The 19758-nt window shown below is 34.1% G+C and overlaps 2 protein-coding genes across 6 annotated transcripts in view; one reads left to right on the top strand and one right to left on the bottom strand.

The window, feature by feature from the left end:
• The first annotated feature begins 2506 nt into the window (after positions 1 to 2506).
• Positions 2507 to 5082, top strand: LOC127064642 (GPI mannosyltransferase 1). Its single transcript, XM_050995999.1, has one exon. The coding sequence runs from the start codon at positions 2641 to 2643 to the stop codon at positions 3790 to 3792; it is 1152 nt and encodes a 383-aa protein (XP_050851956.1). The 5' UTR covers positions 2507 to 2640; the 3' UTR covers positions 3793 to 5082.
• Positions 5083 to 5352: 270 nt separating this feature from the next.
• LOC127064633 (irregular chiasm C-roughest protein-like) overlaps positions 5353 to 19758 on the bottom strand; it is a 129471-nt gene continuing 115065 nt past the window's right edge. For 4 of the 5 annotated variants that reach the window (XM_050995967.1, XM_050995965.1, XM_050995968.1 and 1 more), the window contains 8 exons: positions 19449 to 19600; positions 18608 to 18918; positions 17829 to 18069; positions 17269 to 17424; positions 16921 to 17168; positions 16473 to 16708; positions 15837 to 15966; positions 5353 to 14899 (listed from right to left, as the gene is read on the bottom strand). In XM_050995967.1, the coding sequence (XP_050851924.1) occupies positions 14801 to 14899; positions 15837 to 15966; positions 16473 to 16708; positions 16921 to 17168; positions 17269 to 17424; positions 17829 to 18069; positions 18608 to 18918; positions 19449 to 19600 (1573 nt within the window). In that variant the 3' untranslated portion in view covers positions 5353 to 14800. The remainder of the gene's footprint in view (positions 14900 to 15836; positions 15967 to 16472; positions 16709 to 16920; positions 17169 to 17268; positions 17425 to 17828; positions 18070 to 18607; positions 18919 to 19448; positions 19601 to 19758) is intronic. The other variant, XM_050995966.1, reaches the window with a different exon arrangement.

Genomic DNA, 19758 nt, shown 5'->3' with positions numbered 1-19758 from the left:
TAAAATAAATTCATTCGATCCTCTTCGTCTCGTCTCATGAATAAAGTTTTAACATAGATACACATACGTTTGAGTTAAATTATATTATATCTTACACAATCGATTTACATCAATAGATCTTAAAGAAATATTTTACTTTAAGTAGATAATTCTATTGCTCGATCAAATTGTTATATAAAAATCTAATTGTTGTTCTTTTTCCTTTCTTGTTCTCTTTCGCTTCTTCTCTTCGAAAAATCCGTGTTTTTAACGCTTCGAGTAGCATATAAATGACGTGATTGTTTAAGCACGGGGTAAAAATAAATTACTCGCAACATCTCGGTAGAATCCAACGCTTCTGCAAGCTGAAACGATCGCACAAATTTATTTGCGCGAAGAAGCACGAAAGAACACGCATTCGACCCTCTCTTCGTTTCGATAGGGCCGGCTATAAAGGGATCACTTGGGGTCAGCTTAAAGCGATTTACTGTTTCAGTAGGTTTATTGTATAGGTCATCGATGTAAAGACCGAATATGTGAATTTGTTCGTACACGTAGCTATAATAAAGATAAAGGAAAAAAAAAAGAAAAAAGTAAAAGAACTTTGTAAGGGTAAACGATCGATCCCACGACTTGTCTCGTATCGATGATTTGCGATTGACTTTCTTTCGACGAAAACAAACTTTTTCCCCTTCGACCTTCTTTATCCTATTTCGACCCTATATAATAAATAAAAGCTGCGTGTTCAACCGTTATTTCACAATTATTTCTTATCGTCGAAGACTATTCTTTTACGTGATCGAATATCGACTATATATCTTTGAAGAAATTTTACGTATTTTAACATTATGTTACGTTATCTTATTTTATCGTTCATTGCTCCTTTTCTCTCTCTCTCTCTCTCTCTCTCTCTCTCTCTCTCTCTCTCTCTCTCTCTCTCTTGTACCTTCCGAAGAAAAACTTTAGTTTATTTTAAAGTCGAGTCCGATATTACCGACGAATTTCTAGAAATTGATAGCAGTGACAGCAATTGGTAGAAATTACAACTAAATATGTTGAATCGTTTAGAAATTATTGTACATATTATTGCGATAAATTATGGAATCGTTATTAGTATAATTAAATGATACTAATTAACTTCATAGTACTTGCGTTCTTTACAATAATAATAATAAATTTTAGAACGCAAGCAATATCGATTTATAATAGTATCAATAATATTATAATTCGCTTATAATAATGTAAAAATGAATATTTAATTCAAAATTATTTGTATACTAAATACGAGCACGATGTTATCGGAACGAGATGTTACAGCAGACTGGAGAGCACAGTGATTGACCTCTGTAGATATATATAAATAATAAGCTCTTAACCGCGTGTTTACGTTATCCATTCTGTGAAATGAATACGTGTTTTCGTTTATTATTTTCTTTGTTAGAAAGCCCGACGTAATATAATATCGTATTAAAATCAGATTATGACGACGTAATATAATTATTATAAATAATTATTATAAATAATGATTCATGTTTATTCGTTCCTTTTTAATTTTCCTTTTGTATTCACTTTACAAATCATTATATAATCGTGTTAACAGATAGTAGCGACATCATCGTATCTATGACCGACCGAGCAAACGTTTGAAAGTTTTTTCTTTATAATTTTGGCTAAACTGAAGATTGTCATAACCTCTTTTTGATTTCGTCCCGGTTGAAATTATTAATAAACAAAATTATTGCAATTATTAAAGTTGTAAAAACGATAAGCAAAAAGATCTCAATACTGAATGACGACAACTGATCCATGTAAAGTACTTGCATGTAAATTGCAAAAATGTTTAAGAGGTTTGTATCTTTATGCTCAGTAAAATTAGTAACATGTAAAAGATGATATTGGATTTTTATTTTTAATATACGTTTTCTTTTTATCATAGATAACCTATATCAACCTTCTCGTTGTGAAAATGTATTAGAAGATATACGACAGTGTTGTATCAAGCATGCTGCAAATTCTATTGTTTGTGATGGAATAGATACTTCCAAACCATACGAGCATAATACTATTGATTATGTAAGTATTATATCATACAAATTTATTATGAATTATGGTTATTTCAATTACAAATTTATAATTCTTTTTTTAATATTTAATTTCAGAGGAAAGTAGTTAGATAGACTATGAGACGCAAAATAAATATTGTACACAGATACCCGCTTCTTTTTGTTAGTATAGCGACAATACTATCATTGTCTACCATATATGGTAAATTTGTTTACAATATGTTTAGATCTGCAACACAAGAGGAGATTATTGCATATGAACTACATAAACAACGTATAAAGGAACAATTTCAAAATTATAAAGAAAATTAATATGGAAGCTGTAAAGAGTGCGAAAGATAGATTTAAAAAATATCCTTTATTAATAGCACAATGTGAAGAGACTGCAAAACAGTATGCTTTGTGTGTGTTAGAAAAAAAAACTCTGCGTAAAAATGACTGCGAAGCGGAATTTGCTCGTTTCAAAGCATGCGTAGTAAAGGCTGCTGCCAGTAAAAATATACGATTGTAAACAATGAATAATAATTGAAAACTAGTATGTCTGATTCGTGATTTAATTATCACTTGTATTCTAAACATTCATTTTAATTCATTTAAAATGGATTTGTCGTTGTTTAAAAAGCATTGCATAATTGCTTTTTTTCTAAGAATAATATTAGTGGCATATGCAAACTTTCATGATAGTTATTTTAATGTGTCATATACAGACATTGATTACAAAGTATTCACAGATGCTGCGAGACACATAACAGAAGGTGATACACCATTTAAGCGTCACACCTATCGATATACACCATTGTTAGCTTTTCTTTTGATTCCAAATGTTTATGTACATAAAGATTTTGGTAAAATTTTCTTTTCTCTAGTAGATATTGTAGTAGCAGTTTTAATAAGAAGAATACTTACACGACAAAAATGGAACGATAAGGTAGTAACTATTAGCGTATTTCTCTGGTTGTATAATCCACTTACAATAGTTATTTCTACCAGAGGCAATGCAGATTCTTTAGCAGTACTATCAGTTATTTTAACATTAGATTTTCTACAAAGAGATCAATTTTTTCTGGCTGGATTAATTCATGGATTTTCTGTACATTTCAGATTATATCCAATAATATTTAGCCTGGCTATGTTTCTATCTATTAACAAATATAACCGTTTTATACCGAATCTAAATCAATTTAAATTTGTTAATGGATGCGCATTTTCTTTACTAGTATTAATTGGGTTTAATTATAAACTTTATGGTTATCAATTTCTATACGAAAGTTTTCTCTATCATTTGATAAGAAGGGATGCTAAACACAATTTTTCAGTATATTTCTACATGTCCTATTTGTCATCTGGAATCGAGCCGAATTTGTTAAAAAAAGTTTTAACATTATTACCGCAAATAATGTTATTGCTATCATTGTCGTATAAATACTCGGATAAATCTAATCTACCGTTTGCGTTATTCACTCAGGCAATGGTAATTGTTATGTATAACTCGGTAATGACGTCTCAATATTTCTTTTGGTTTTTATCGCTTTTACCACTTTGCTTACCAAATATAAAAATGAGTAATTGTAGATCTATAAGTTTAATTTGTGCTTGGATTTTGAGTCAAGGTATATGGTTATTTTTTGCTTATTTGTTAGAATTTCAAGGCATTAATACGTTTTTATTTATATGGATTTCCGGACTTTTGTTCTTTACTACGAACGTTAAAATTTTGATGGATCTTATTCGATGTTACAAGGCATCATAAAGCTTCTCTAGTTATATCTTATGTACCTAGTTATATAAATTATCTAATTAGAAAAAGAAATAGTTTTAATATTCGCATTTCATAAAATTGTTAATACGAAATGTTAAATTTATTCTGATTTTGAATAAACGATTGAAGAATATCATTGCCATACGTATAAACCTATCACGTTTTTATATTTATATAACAATAGTAAAGACATCAAGATTTGTCACGTTTCTCTTATCTCGTTTTATTTTTGCAGGAATACAAAATACTTATTTACAGATAGTTTCGTAAAGTAATAGTGATAGATTCTTAAAAGGAATGTAGATATAGTAATGATACAATAATAGTAAATCTTATTGTGTAGTAATCTATTATAACTGTGAGCAAGAACATTTCTTGGATCATCTTCAGAAATATTTTTTTCGTCGCTTATGTAATCTAAGCTTGCTAATTAACGTGACGTCAATATCATCGGGTTATTCCGCGTTTTAAATTCATCTGGATTCTTGTGAATGTTTTCTTTATATATATATATATTTAATATAATAAATATATATATATATAATCTCGATGGATCAAGGAATATATAATATATTCGTTAAAACGCGGACTTTTAATCCTTAGACGATTTAACCCAAATCACAGTACGCCAAGAAACAAATAGTAGACGTTTTTATATCTACATGTCACCACGGCAGATGATAAAGTGCAACATATAAAAATAGCATTTTCTTTCATTGCTTTCGTTACAATTTACTGAACTGTGTGTGCTATGTGAAATAATCTATTTTATCTTTTTCATTCCCTCGAGAGAATAATTGGTACTTGATTTTTATTTAAAGCATACGTCGCTTTAAATAAAAATCGGACGAATAACGATAAAGTCGAAGTTCTAGGCCCTTTCGTTTATTTATTTTTTTTTCTTTTAACTACTGGAAAAATGGATTCCGGTGTACATACAGTTATAGGCTGTGAATTTATAACATACATACCTACGTACTCACGTATTTATGTATGTATGTATGTATGTATGTATGCATGTATATGTATATCTGTATTTAAGTTTCACATATCGTCGATAAATTAATTTCGATGTCGCGGATGATCTCCGAAAAATTCTTACATCGAGAATTATTGAAACGCATTGTACTTCGAGGTACGAGAATAATAAATGAAAAAAATCAAAGACATCGCATTGTTGGCGTTGACCGAGTAGAAACGTTTGATTCTAAAAGGCTGCGAGGATATTCGGAAAAATATCTTTTACAAAGTTTATACATATACAAGAAGAACGTGCAAGAAGAGTCTCGATTAATGATCCTACCCTCGTGCATTATTTATATTCCCTTCGTATATTTCTGAAAACGATGCAACATTCGATGCGTTCGGCGTACTTCGTTCTATTTTTTGTTCTTATTTTTTTTTCCATTTTTTTTCGTTTTATCATTTTATTTCTTCTGTTTTTTTTTCCTTTCATTTTTCTTTTTTTTTTTTTTTTACAAAATGTCCTTCGAGACAGAGTTCGTGAGTTTCTTCGATAGATTGTTATTCATTTTACGTCGATAAGTTGAATATATATATATATAAAGTAAAAAAGAAAAAAAGAGGAAAACGTGGTATGACTCACTGCGACAAATAAAAAGAGATTATGAGAAAAAATTAAAAAGAAAAAGTTTGAAAAACCTGACGAATATTTTACGTATAAATGAGGGAAACATCGTACGTACCACAAGGAGCTACTATGGCAGATGTTTAATAAAATATAACAGTAGCGATACACATTGCACCCTATGAGAAAGTATAAAATAAACGGCACCTGTGCCTACTTAACGGATAAGCACATAAATCGGTGAACTATAAATAATCGTTGACATTAATCACATAGTAATAATTATAATAATATCTCGATATACAATAAGACTTTGAAAAAATATACATCATAATAATGGCGCGTATGTGAATTACGCTTGATTTTTTTTTTGTTCCTTTTTTTTAATCCTTTTAATTAGATACACACGATCGAATTTGTAATAAAAGTTTCAAAACTATCGTATAACTTAATTAAAATTATAATATATATATAATATATATATAAGATTTAAAAATAAAAAAGAAAAATTAAAGCACTCGATGCACACAAATCTTCTCGTGCGATGACGTACACGGCGTAAACTCAATAAATGTACACAACGTAAAATAAAATTCTCTTTGGTCTCTCTTTTCTTTTCTTTTCTTTCCATTTCTTTTCTTTTTTTTTTTTACAAGTACTAACAAAAAAAAAATACAAAGAAATATACTTCGCTTTTATTATATTGCCATTCTCCTTTTCTTATTTAATAATTTAATACTTCGACTTATCTCTCTTCTTTTGCAGAAACAAAATGCAGAGCTCAATGTTGTGCATCGTATAAAATCGTGCTTTCTGTTCCCTGCGAAGAGACGATCGAGTAACAAAGAAAAAGAAAAACGAAAAAAAAAAAGAAAAAAAGCAATAAGAAAAATACATAATTAACATCCGAAGATACGTGAAACGAAAAGAACGTATTAGGCAGTGAAAAATAATAATGATTTGAAATGATAAAAATACAGTATAAAAGTTATTCGTCTCTACCGTTTCAAAATGAAAATCAGTATACACGGTAAATAGTCTTTGTACTTGTATTATCTCACAGTATATAATCATTTTTCCTCGTGTACGATGTGCAATAATGAATACTATTAATTCGACATACATTAGACCGAAGAATACGAAGAAACAAAACGAAAAACTCGTGATGGACGTTAGCGATACTCGGATAAAGAGTTGGCACACTGTCATATTGAAGTAGATCGATGAATTTGTGTTGTATAAATTGTCAAGCTATCATTCTATCTGTCTTTCTCTCATATCATTCTTAAACACTTTCTTTCTCTTTCTCTCCCACTCTTTCTCTCTTTCTCTCGTTCTCTTAAATCAATTTCATTCGTATTCTTGCATACTTTCTCTCTTTCATTCTCTCTGTCTCTCTCTCTCTCTCTCTCTCTCTTTTTCTCTCATTCTCACTCTCACTCTTTCTCCTCCTTGTCATTTATTAATTATTCTTTTTCTCCCCTTTTCTTTTCTCTTTTTTTTTTTTTTATCAAACGGAAGATCTTGTGCTAACGATGCATGATTCTTAATAGCGTCGCATATGCCGGACTTTTATGCTACAGGTACATCTGAGGAATTCGGAATTGAATTATTAACTTAAATCGAGAACGAAATTAAACGATTAACTCGTTTTTTTTCGATCACGGTTAAATATCGGTTTGTCAGTCGGTGCGATGAGAACAATCTTCGTATAGAAAGTAAAATACAATGAATCTTTCTTTCTTTTTTTTTTTCACATATCGTACTATTGATAAGTATAAAAACCGTAACGATCGTTCGTTATAACAAATACTCTCATATTTCATATTTTTTGATGTGGGATAGTTTGAAAAGTTGTATGATCATTATGTAGCATATTTACAGCGCATAACTAAAATCAATTTATGCGGATCGCTATCAAAATACGACGCGTTTTGTTCCATCCTCCGATATGCAATTTTTTTTTTGTTTAACGAAACATACGTTTGTCTTTCTTTACTTTTTTTTTTGTTTGCTTTTATTTTTTTCGACGAATGAATGTTTTGATCGTTGTTGGAAATGTATCTACGACATGGTGAACAAATATTATCAATAATGGAAATTATCGAGAAAGGTTCGACGAACGATCAATCCGTTATTCGGCGAATTTGATCCATCATCTTTCGATCGATTCGAAAGAATTTCTGGTGTAACATTTACAAAGTTTGCCATTTAGGTCGATTTAAACTATTTACAATAAAAGTTTCAACTAGCACGATTAAGGAAGAATCCTTTGGGAGTGGGAGTGGGGGGAAAAAGAGACAGAGAGAGAGAGAGAGAGAGAGAGAGAGAGAGAGAGGGGAAGGAATGAGAGAGGAAAAAATGGGAGGAGAACCAATCCTTTCGTTATCCGCGTGAATTTATCTATAATTCATTTACTCTTCTTTAAATCACGATGACTATAGTCGTAGTATTTAAACGTCGACGATGGACGCACACGCGAATTTAGACAAACGTTGTTTTTTATTTCTAAGCGAAAGCCATCGAGTGTTTTATACCTTTTCGTGTTTCGTCACAATGGTCGATCGATTTACTAATTAATTATAATTGTAAGTAGGATTTGCGGTACAAAGAACCTTGTTTTACAAGTGTACATTACGACTTATTTACTATTGTGCACATAGTTTCTATCGTTTCGTAGTGTCCTCTTTTTTCTCTTTTCTTTTCTTTTCTTTTTTTTCTTTTTCGGTTTTTTTTTTTTTATTCTTCTCTCGTACATCGCACGATACCAAATGTATCTTAATGAGGATTACGAGATTACGCGATACGGTTACTATCGTGCACGGGGGAAAACAGTCTTTTTATGTTAAAAAATGTTTCTCAATGTTTTAACGATAAGTGAGGTCGTACGATTCTTATTTATGATTTATTTTTGTGATTGTGATTTATTTCATGTGGTTACGATTTATTTTTGACTATTTCTCCGGATTGGATAAGGCAAAGATCGAGCGACCAATCGTAGATGACCTTTACGCGAAATCATTTATAAAAGTCTGGGTTCATTAAGGGGGGAAAAAAAGTAAAAAATTTAAAAAAAAGAAGGAAAAATGGAGAAAAAATCCAAACCAAAGGAAACAACAACATGGAGAGATTAAATGTTCGAATTAGAAATGGAAACTTTGTTTTTTCGGAATGGACGATCGTGATCCCGCACGTCGAATTTTCCATTTTCCTGTTTAAATAATTATCGATCAATTTGAATATATATATATAGAAAGATAAAATCAAAAAAAGATTGTTCATCTTGCTTTGGTAACAAGAAGATAAATGACAGGACATTCGCATAAGATTAGCGATTTATCTATTTGGGTATCTATCTATCTATCGATCAATCAAGAATCCTCGGTTGTCCTTCCTTTTTTTTTCTTTCTTCCTTTCCTTCTTTTTGAATTCTCGTCAATTCGTTTCGATAACTCCAACGATCAATCTTTCGTTCTTCCTTTCGTACATTCGTTCGTTCGTTCGTTCGTTCGATCATTCCCAATCTCGTAAAATCGTGTACATACTTTCCTATGCGCTCTGCGAAAAAGCTTAACATCGAGAAAAATATGGGGGTATATATTATCTCCTATGTCGATTCAGTCGAATTCGAAATAGATTATATCGAGTATCAATGCGACGTTACACGCAATACGTTTCACGATAGTACGCAAAAAGAGTGCTCGAGTTTTTCTAAAAAGTCACTTTTCGTTTCACGATTAAAGGCGACTCGGTCGTTTTCGTTTTACGAGGTTTTGTTTTTTTACGAAGAGAGAGAAGAAAAAAAAGAAAAAGAAGAAAAAGAAATACATTTTCTCCAGTTTTCTCTTCCCTATTATATATGTATATATTTATATAATTATATGTATATTATATATATATATATATAATTATATTTATGTACAAAATGAACATTACGTTTACTCGTCATCGGAGATTCATCGGAAATTACGAAGAATATTGAAACGAAAATGACCGAGTCGACGGATAAACTTTGCGAAACAGTAGTTTAATAGGCCATAATAATTCCTAGTCTTAAAGTATGAAAAGTATCAACAAATTTGAAAAACCTCTTCCACGTTCGCGATCAAGTAGACACCTTTTTTAATTACCATTTATCCACTTATCTCTTCTTCTTTCGCGAACTTTAATTACTCGTTAGATTGCCTAGGAGTTTTGCCTTTACAACAGCATAAATCGGCCTGCGCAAAGTTTTCTTTTTACACATATTTTTTTTTTACCAATACAAATTTTAACAATCTCTTCCAAAATGAGTATTATTAGAGATAATTATTTTTATAATAATAATTCATGACTAATAAGTCGTATTAACGATCCGATCACTTTGTGACAGTATAATAATATCTATTTCCATCTCTCTCTCTCCCTCTCCCTCTCTTTCTTTCTCTTTCTTTTTAAAGAAATGAATGCAATTTATTTTTCTTTTGTTAATAAACTAATGAGATCGTCTGTTTAAACGTTTAGAAGGAAACTTTGCGGAAGCCTTTCTTTATCTTCATTCTCTCTTTCTTCCTTTCTCTCTCTCTCTCTCTCTCTCTTTCTCTTCTTCTTCTTCTTCTTCTTTTTCTTCTTCTCTGACTAAAGGCGAAGAAATCGATATATAATTTAATTAATAATTGACCGATAAACAATTAATACGTATCAGGGTGGTAATCGTAGCAAGAAGGCGTAAACTTCTATGATTCAAACGACATAAACTTTTCTAATTTTAACATTGCCACGTACCACCCACTTTACATTGATTGTTAATTACTTATCGCAGTATACTTTATTAACCTACTCTCGTTTCTTTTTTCATCGTCTCTCTTGTTCTTTTATTAACGATAGAAATGGTGTTTGACTATGTGTGTATATATACATATATGTATGTATGTATATAAACATATATATATATATGTATATATACACGTAAATCTTTTCCCTATGCACACATCACACACATACACGCACACATACACGCACAGAAAGACGCGTGCGCGCGCGCATGTATTCGCACGCGTGTTCACGCGCAACCTCGCAAAAACTCGAAAGAAAAAGAAAAAAGAAAAAGAAAAATATATAACACACAGGACACTCGTTCTTTTTTCTTACGATCTCTCGTATATCTTTCACTCGGTGAATACATTCACAGTGAATTTCTTAGTATGTATTCGAATCTCTCTATACATTTCGAAATTCCATTTAAGCAATTTACATAGTGAGTGTATCGTTACGATAAGCTCGATAAGAAGATTAAGAATTGAAGTTATGTAATGTTATTATTGTTACTGTATATTCAAAAAAGGGATAAAAAGAAGAAAAAGTGTACAAATTCGTCTCTTATCGATCGCATCGTAATCATTAAAACACCTCCATGTATATAATTATGTATAACAAAAGCACGGACGCGCGCGCGCACGCGTACGTTCGTTAGACTCTCTGCTTCTCTCGTTAAAGAGAGAAGAGAGAGAGAGAGAGAGAGAGAGAGAGAGAGAGAAAGAGAGAGAGAGAGAGATTATATAGAGACAGAAAAAACAAAGATAGAGAAAACGAGCGACCGTAAACGCGATCGCGCACGCGACTTCTTTATTATATTTTTTTTTTTTGCGCGCCTAAGATAAAGATTTTCGAAATCTTAAGTAGTTAACAGTAACATCGGGGCGTCATGAAAAATGTACAGTATAATGATTTCGTTCGATTTACAATAGACGCGACGATTTACGAATCGAGACGAATCTCGAACTTAAGAAACGATTGTGTTTATGTGTATGTAAGTATATATTATCCTTGTGTATACGTATATTTATATATACATATGTGTATATATATATATATATATATCATACAAGGAATATATATATATATATGTATATAGTATACATACGAAGATGAAAAATTCGATGCACCCGGCATCAGAGTTGTAGAATAGTGAAGATCTAAACGTTCGATTCTTATTGCTCGAGAATGATCGACACGATCGCGTGAAACGTCTACGATTTATGTATGTATTTAAGAGCGAGATATGCACATAATGATTCACAGTTATAAAACTAACTAAAAACCTTACGAGATACGCCGAGCGACGTCAAGAGTCGATTTTATTTACACAAAAGTATATTACACGCTTTGTTAGAATGATACGTAAATATGTATATGTATATACATATGTAGGTTTTATCGCGTACGTGTATATGCATGTGTATATATTTATATATTTATATATAAACATATTTATCAAGAAGATGCAAACGTATCCGATGCTTAATCGTATATCGTTCGATATCTCGAAAAAGATTTTTTTTTTTTAAATTAAAAGAAAAAAAAAAAACAAGAAAAGAAGAAAAAGGAAAGATTACAAAAATTTAAAAAACAAAATGCACGACAGTGAAACGACCTCGTTTGAGTATTCATGCTCTTCCAACGATACTTCCGTCGATATTCAAAGCGAATATGCGACGGTCTGATCCCTAAAGCGCAGCCTTTCCTCGGATCAACGTCTTTTAATAATTGATAGGCTACCCTGTTTCGTTATCTTTTTATTTATTTCAACAGCTTTGTCAACGGATGTATCGTTTGCCACGCTTTAAGGATCAGCCTTGACGTAGATCATCGACGAGGAACGACACATTAGTTAAAATTTTCTTTGCATATATATGTATATATATATTTCTTTTTTTACTTTTTTTTCCATTTCGAATTTGATTTGATCGTTTAATTCCTCTTTTATCCTCGTCGACGAGTTACGAATTCGCAATCGCTTTAACGTAGAAATACGATATCAACGTCGAGAGAAAGCAAGCGAGGAACGAGTTTGAAATTTAAGATGAAATTGTATTTTTTTCGAAAAGCGTTAATTGCCTTTCGTCGTTTATAATTTTATATCGCTATTAGTATTATTATTGTTATTATCATTATCATTATCATTATCATTATCATTATTATCATTATTATTATTATTATTATTATTATTATTATTATTATTATTATTATTATTATTATTATTTTATCTATTACTATCGTTATCATTATTATCCTTAATCGAGGAATATATTTACAGGAAGCCGTTCGCCGATTACGAACGTGCTTATTTCAAATAGAGTTTTGCCCTTTTTTTTTTTTTTTAGCGCCATCGAAGAAACCTATATAGGCCCTAGGATTCGTATTGACAAAGGATGCATATGTATATATGTATAATATCGTAATAATACGTCTAACCAGTTTGTGCTATCTAATTTTACAAACGCGACCCGTATTTTGAATACTTCGAGGGTTATGGAAAGAGGTGCCGATATCTATTTTCGACCTTCGTTTCCGGTTTTCGTGGTTTGTTGGAGGTGGTGTTGGTGGTGATGGAATGGAGAGGAAGAGGGGTTTATTGCAATATCAAAATTCCATGCGAGAACCGATCCTATGTATTGCACTTTTCGTTTATTCCTTTGCCATCTGTTTTTCCTCTCTACGGATAACATTGAAAAAGAAGGAAGAGTAAAAAAAGGAAAAAAGAAAAGAGAGAAAAAAAAGGAAAAGAACAAAAAATCATAAAGAGAACAAAAACAGAAATAGTCCGACTGATATTAATCCTTTCCCTCGCTATAGGGGATTCAAAATTCCATTAGTCCGTCGACTATTTAAATCGAAAACGGAGGAAAAGCGCGTCCCGTTGGAATATTTTTTTCTTTTTTTGCCGGTGTTTGTGATCCGCGCGCGAACATTAAACGAAAATTTAATCGGCTTCGATTCGAAAGAACGCTCGATTTAGAAAATAACAAAACAAAATGAAATAAAAAGTAACAAACATATATATATATATATATATATATATATATATATATATATCTGGCAAAGCATAAACGCACCGAACGACGAAGTATACGGAGTCACATTATTTTTCTTTTTACTATCTTTTTTTGTTTTTGTTTTTTTTTCTCTTTTTCACGAATCGCAGTACAATGCTCTCTCTTTTCGCTAATTAGTCCTAGGAGTGCTCAAGAGAGGAAGAGCACACGAAATCGACGTATTCTCGTTCCTCGATCGTTATCTCGACGTTATCATCTCTACGTCGTTTCGACGAGAATTTCGTCACTTCGAACGAATCGTTTAAATGCTTATCGAGATCTAAAATATGTCAGTAGTGGATTGTCGATACCGAGTGGTCTGTTTTCAACATCGAAGAATAGTCTATTCTCCGATATATAAATCCGAACATAACCATCGTCCTTATGCTTATCCTCACGTGCGCGTATTTCGAGCATTATCTTCCTTCTTCTTTCTTCTTTCTTCTTGATCCTTTTCTTTTCCTTATAGGTCGTATTCGAAAAGAGGAATAAGAGAGAACGTTCGAGTGCGGCGTATTAGTACGTTTAACTTTGAGAAACGTTCTTTTGATAAAAATCGTTGAGAGAAACGAACGTCGTTCGAAATTCTTTTGAGAAATTCGAATCGAGGATTTTACCTTCGATGGCCGATCGAAGAAGATCGATTTTCAACGTAGGTGAAATCTTCGTATCGTCCCTGTTACGTACGCTTGTCTGTATCTCTCTATCTCCCTCTCTCTCTCTCTCTCTCTTCTCTTTTTCTCTCTTTTCCTTTCTCTTTCGTCAACGATTTCTTCGAACGACGACGAAGAACGAAGAACGAAGAACGAAGAAAGAAGGCTGATGGGATTACAGGTCGAAATCTTCGTTGGTCCGACGATCAAACGACGGTCGAGGTACCGGTCGAGGATCTACCCGTCCAGTCGAAGAGTTGCCGATCCAAGAGTTTCCTCTCGAATCCTTCTTGATCGAGAACGTAATTCGGATCTCGACAGCTGCTCGATTCGACGATCCTCTCGAAAGCTCCTCTACTTTTACCGTATCCGTAGGTCCCTCGTCTTTTCTCTTCTTCTCGATCGACGTACGTCTTTCTTTTCGTCAACAACCTCGTTGCTGCTCGTGGATGATACTCCAAGAGTTCTTCCTGCATTTCCTCCCTTCTTGTTCTATTCTTTATCCAATCTCTCGTATAAACTGACGAGGAAGTTGGAACTTCGAAGAAACGATGACGTCCGAACGTCGAGGAGTCACGAAGATGACGTTGCTCGACAAGTAATCGATGATCTCTGCTGGCTTTTCTCAATTGCTTTAAAACGAGATCGATGTAGCTCAACATCTCGCCGTTCTCCAACAGCTTCATTCGTTCTCGTCTTATCTCGTTTTTCAAGGATGATCCTATCTTTCTACCAGCGAATTCACGTCGACGACGTTCCAACGATGAAATTTGACGAAAACAACCACGCTCTTGATATTCTTCTTCCAACCGATACGCGTCTTCCTCTCGAATACGACTAGGAGCTTCGAAGATGGCGCCTCCCGTGCGTCGTCGATGGTTCTAGTTCGGATAGACCCCCTGGCCTCATACGTGCGTTGCTAAAGTTCCTACTGCCGAAGTACGCTTCACGGTTGCCACTCCACCGTTTGGCCCTCCGGTTATATAATGCGCTGACAATGGCGCCTGTAAAAATAAAGATTTTGATGCTATAGCGACTATTCCCACTCTAACATTTTAGGTACTTATATATGTATCATTTTAATTTACATTCGATTCATATAAATTTCATTTAAAATTCTTATTAAGCTTTTTCATGAGAAGAAAATGGAATGATAAATAAAATTGTAATAAATATATAATTTATGTAAATTGGATATATATATATATATATATGTATATGCTTTGTACAAGTAGCTACGTCATAGATATAAAATATAGAAGCTATGTTCCTTCGAATAACATAACGCGTTTCTTTCTCTTGTATTTCTATAGAATTTAAAAAAAAAAAAGGAGAAAGGTGAATGGAAGGGGAAGTACACGCGCGCACGTAAGTGTCGGCCTTTCCATCGAATTGAATTATTCGCGCGAGAGGACGAAACCATCTCCATCGTCTGTTTTATGCGGCTCGCGTTCACCCGTCTCAACTTTTTTTCTTACCGAGCCCAGAAAAAGAAGTTATTCGCGAGCGTGTCACTGGTTGTTTGAAAGTGACATTCTCTCTCTCTCTCTCTCTCTCTCTCTAATTACATTAAATTTCAAAGGAGTATACGTGCTGAGTTACACGTGTCGTAAGTTTCGTCAAATTACATTACACGTACGTTGTTAATAATTCTTTTGTCGCTAACTAATTTTTGGCTACGTGTTGTTACATTTAATAACAATGTTGAAATTTTCAACTAGTGTAAATATTTGATGCGCAAATATTTTGTTTAATAACAAACACGAACACGCACGAATGATTATTGTTAAACAAATTTGAAGTATTCATTAAACAATAACGAATAAAACGAGCAAAGGAAGAGTATAAAGTAGACTTGAAAAGGATAGCGGAATATCGTTTCTACGTTCATATGTGCTTAACGAGTTGAGAGGATGGAAGAAAATTCTAAAGAGATCTCACCTGTGGTCCAGCACCATTCAAGGTGTTTAAGCTATTCATCCTCATCGCTTGAGTATATGGTGGCGGAGCTGGCGTGACTCCGGGCACTGCCGTGTGTGGCGCGTGCCTCAGCTGTTCAGCTGCTGACATCCTGTTAGGAGTAATAATCCTTGCGATTAGTTATCGACTCTACCCAAAATAATGAGATTATATTGTTGGGTTAGGTGTGAGAAAGCTACGACGACGAGCATACGATGACCGGGATAAACTTTACCACGGCGTCCATTAAGGAACGAGCATATTGCATAATTGATATTGGCCAAGAGTTTTACGCGAGCGTTATCAAGCGCGTTGTCTTAATCGGTTTCCTGTTCTAACTATGGAGACGTTCGCTTCCATTATCGGCTTAAGTGCTCCAGCGTGTTAAGACGAGAAAAGTTTGATGTATATGTACATAGATACACACACATGTTTTTATATGTATATACAGCGTTTCTATATATACATATATTTATTTATTTATTTTTAATCGAATCCCGATTCACAAACTTTCTCAGGACCAATTAAAAAAGTCAATAATAATTGAAAAGAATTTACTTGAAACCGATATATCGGGGATCGTCCTAATCGATTTAAAAAAAGGTCCACAGGTTTTACCTGAGATAAGGGTTGCCATAGGTCGCGGAAAAACGTGGATCGATGACCGGCGTTGTTTGTGGAGTGGATGTTCCCAAGTTCGCCGAACTCAGTCCAATTTTCTTCGATGCGAGGATTCCACCGGACGGTATCCTGCTCAAGGATTCCCGTGACGCTCCCATTCCTTGCGTTGTTGGTGGCATGTAGTCCCGCGTGTAATCCACGTATGGCACATAGCCGTTATTGTTGCTCCCGTCCTATGTCGCGTAAGTCAATGCGTTCGAATAATTAGACTGGGCTCGATTTGCATACGAAAGGGTTCTATCAATAATGTTTCTGCTTGTTCGAACATGAATGAACATAATTAAGACTGATTTTGGATTGTATCGACTGTATGAATAAATGAAAAGACGATCATTGAGAAAGTTTCTTTGAGAACTTATGTTTGACGAGTATTTCGATAACTTACGTTATTTTTTGGTGGAAAGGATGGCTCCGTGTAGTCTGCGCTATAACGAAAGCCAAGGGGATTCGGAACGGGCCCAGCAAGTGCCAACGCGTTCACTCCTCGAGTGCTTCCTTCACCCTCGCTGTCAAGTGCTGTTACGCTTTCCGCATTACTAACGCTCGAACCAGCTCGTATGTCCGCTTTGACATCCGAGAGATTGCTGCTTCTATCGCTCTCGCGATATCGATCCGCGTTCGAGTCCGTTTCTTCTGCATTATAACGAATATATATTGCGTGGCGAATATATAAGTTGGCGAGGAAAATGCAGTGTAATGTAATAGTAATAATAATAACAACAATAATACTCACGCATATCTGTTTCCTGCGTTTGTGCTGTCCTCGGTCGTGGCTGTTTAATACGATCGCGACATTGTAGAATGAGTAGAACAATAATCCCAATCAGGATCACGCAGACAACGAGTCCAACGATGATGAGAATCAGTTGCAAATCGACTGGAATCAACGCTAAGCGTCATGCCTAGTTAAAATCTTGCGTGTCAACTCGCAAACGTATGATATTCTATGTGTCTATTCCTTTTTTGTTTGTTACTGTTTTTTCTCTTTTTGTTTTTTCTCCTCGATCCTTCCATGAACCGAGAAATAAATGAGAACACGGAAATGTTCAAAGTTTAACCCCGAAACGTTGAAAAGTTCTCGTCTAACCTGGAGAATCGTTGATATCGCGTTTTTAATATAACCGTCCTTGTAAAAGGTAATAATCGCTCCTACCAATATGCTTTCAGAAAAGACCAGAGAGAACAACGTTCTATTACAACGATTTATAAAATTCTCGATGTCGGAGTGAGATAGGATACGACGAGTCACGTTACTAGCGAAGTGGAAAGAGGTCGAGTATAAAATGAACTTACTGTGTGCTGTCAGGTTGATTATGACAGAATCCGTGCCGTAACTGTTCGTCACCGTACAGTTGTAATCCCCGAAATAGGTGGATACTGGATCGACCAATGTGACAGTGCTGACGACCCTCTCCGCCGTGTATTCTTCCTGAACGTAGAACGGCGTATTGTTCAACGAGAAATTGAGCTCACGACCAGCGAAGCTCCATACTACGGATTCCGCTTTTGGCACTGATATCGCAGTGCACTTTACCTGTGAAATCGACGAGAAGAAACGATAGAAAAAAGAAAAAAACAGAAGAGACAGGCTTGGGAGAAGAAGAGATAGTGGTAGGGATTGGTATCGGTTATAGAAAGGCTAACGCCTGAAAGAAATTTACGAGACATCCGTCTTACTTTTTACATCGATGTAAGAAGAAAAAAGGGGAGTAGCATTCGAGAAATCTATCGTCACAGAATACTGACCTAGATTCTATTTTATCGATGACAAACGATTTACTTCGTGCGTCAGGGATATGAAATTTCGAGTTATTCGATATGTAAGTTATATAAGTGTTAATAATTCGTCAGATAAAAATATAAATGATTTCAATTATATATTCTACCTATCGACGATTTCATTTAATAATAAGATAAGTACATCATTTTCAATATAAAACTTTCAAGATGTTCGTTGTACTTGGGAAAATGAACGTGATCATATCGTTATTATTTTTCTGGTTAAATTTCACGTTCTCTTAGAGGAGACAAACGTGAAGGAATATCCTGAAATTTTGAAGGATAAAAATTACCTTGACCACTCCCTCGTCCGGCACGTACTGAATCCTTTGTGACACTATGCTAGGTGGTCCACGAATGTAAATGTTGGCGGAACCCGTCAGTAAAGGAAAACCTGGTACGTGAGCCTTGCAAAAATAACGTCCTGCTGTCTCAGGACTGACGAAAACGCTTATATTTGGGCTTGTGGCTACCACGTGTTCCGAATCCTCATGGAACCATAGAATCTCGGGTGTGGGATTTCCATCGACGTCGCACTGCAAGATTTCCGTTGCGCCATAGTGTGTTTCTACGGAGACTGGCGGATGTCGAAATTGTGGTCCGTCTATGTAGAAGAAAAAATTCGCATTCACCCCATCAAGAAAATAATTAATACTTTATCAATTACTCGCCTGACATACGAACCATTTTACAGCACTTTTTTTTAATTTGCGAGTGTACAAACTCCGGCGTGAATTTTCATAATTTCTCCATTTAAACTGTGCGAACTTTACGACCCTCTTCTTTCTTTTTTATATTTCTTTTTTTCCTTTTCCTCTTTCTTTTTTCTTTTCTTTTTCTTTTTTAACCGTCGCTACTGCACAGGCCCCCGTTTTTACTACTTAAGGTAATTTCTAGAGTACGTCGAGCGGGCACGACGGTAAAAATGATTTCGTCTCCGGAGTCGAATTTAAAGTTTCCGCTCGTAAACGTAAAAAAGAAGGTTTGTATGTGTGTATGTGTATTCCGGTTGTGTTCATACACACACACACACACATACGTACAAGCGCGTATGTCCGTATGTAGATACATATATAAATGATTTATATGTATTGCACTCACACACGCATATGGATTTGTTCGTATTATACTTACATGTTATATCTAGAGTTTCAGTTTCTTCGCTTTTGCCGACATCGTTATGAACCTCACACTTTACGATCGCATCGTGAAGATCCCGCGTCGCGTTGTGAATGATCATTTCCGTCGTATAGTCTCCGATGACCTTTTTCTCGTTGATAAACCACCTGAAGGGACGAAAGAAAACAAAGAGTGAGCGATAACGATAAGTATCTTCGTCTTTTACTTTTTACTTTTTTTTTTATTTCTTCATTTCTTTTTTTTTTGTTCTTTTTTAAATCGCACACAAGAAATTTCTTTCGCTCTCGAATAAATCTGTTCTATC

The sequence above is a fragment of the Vespula vulgaris genome, chromosome 6, assembly GCF_905475345.1.
Source record: "Vespula vulgaris chromosome 6, iyVesVulg1.1, whole genome shotgun sequence".
Taxonomy (NCBI): domain Eukaryota; kingdom Metazoa; phylum Arthropoda; class Insecta; order Hymenoptera; family Vespidae; genus Vespula; species Vespula vulgaris.
The sequence above is the reverse complement of the archived record's forward strand: the minus strand, read 5'-3'. Positions and strand labels throughout refer to the sequence as shown.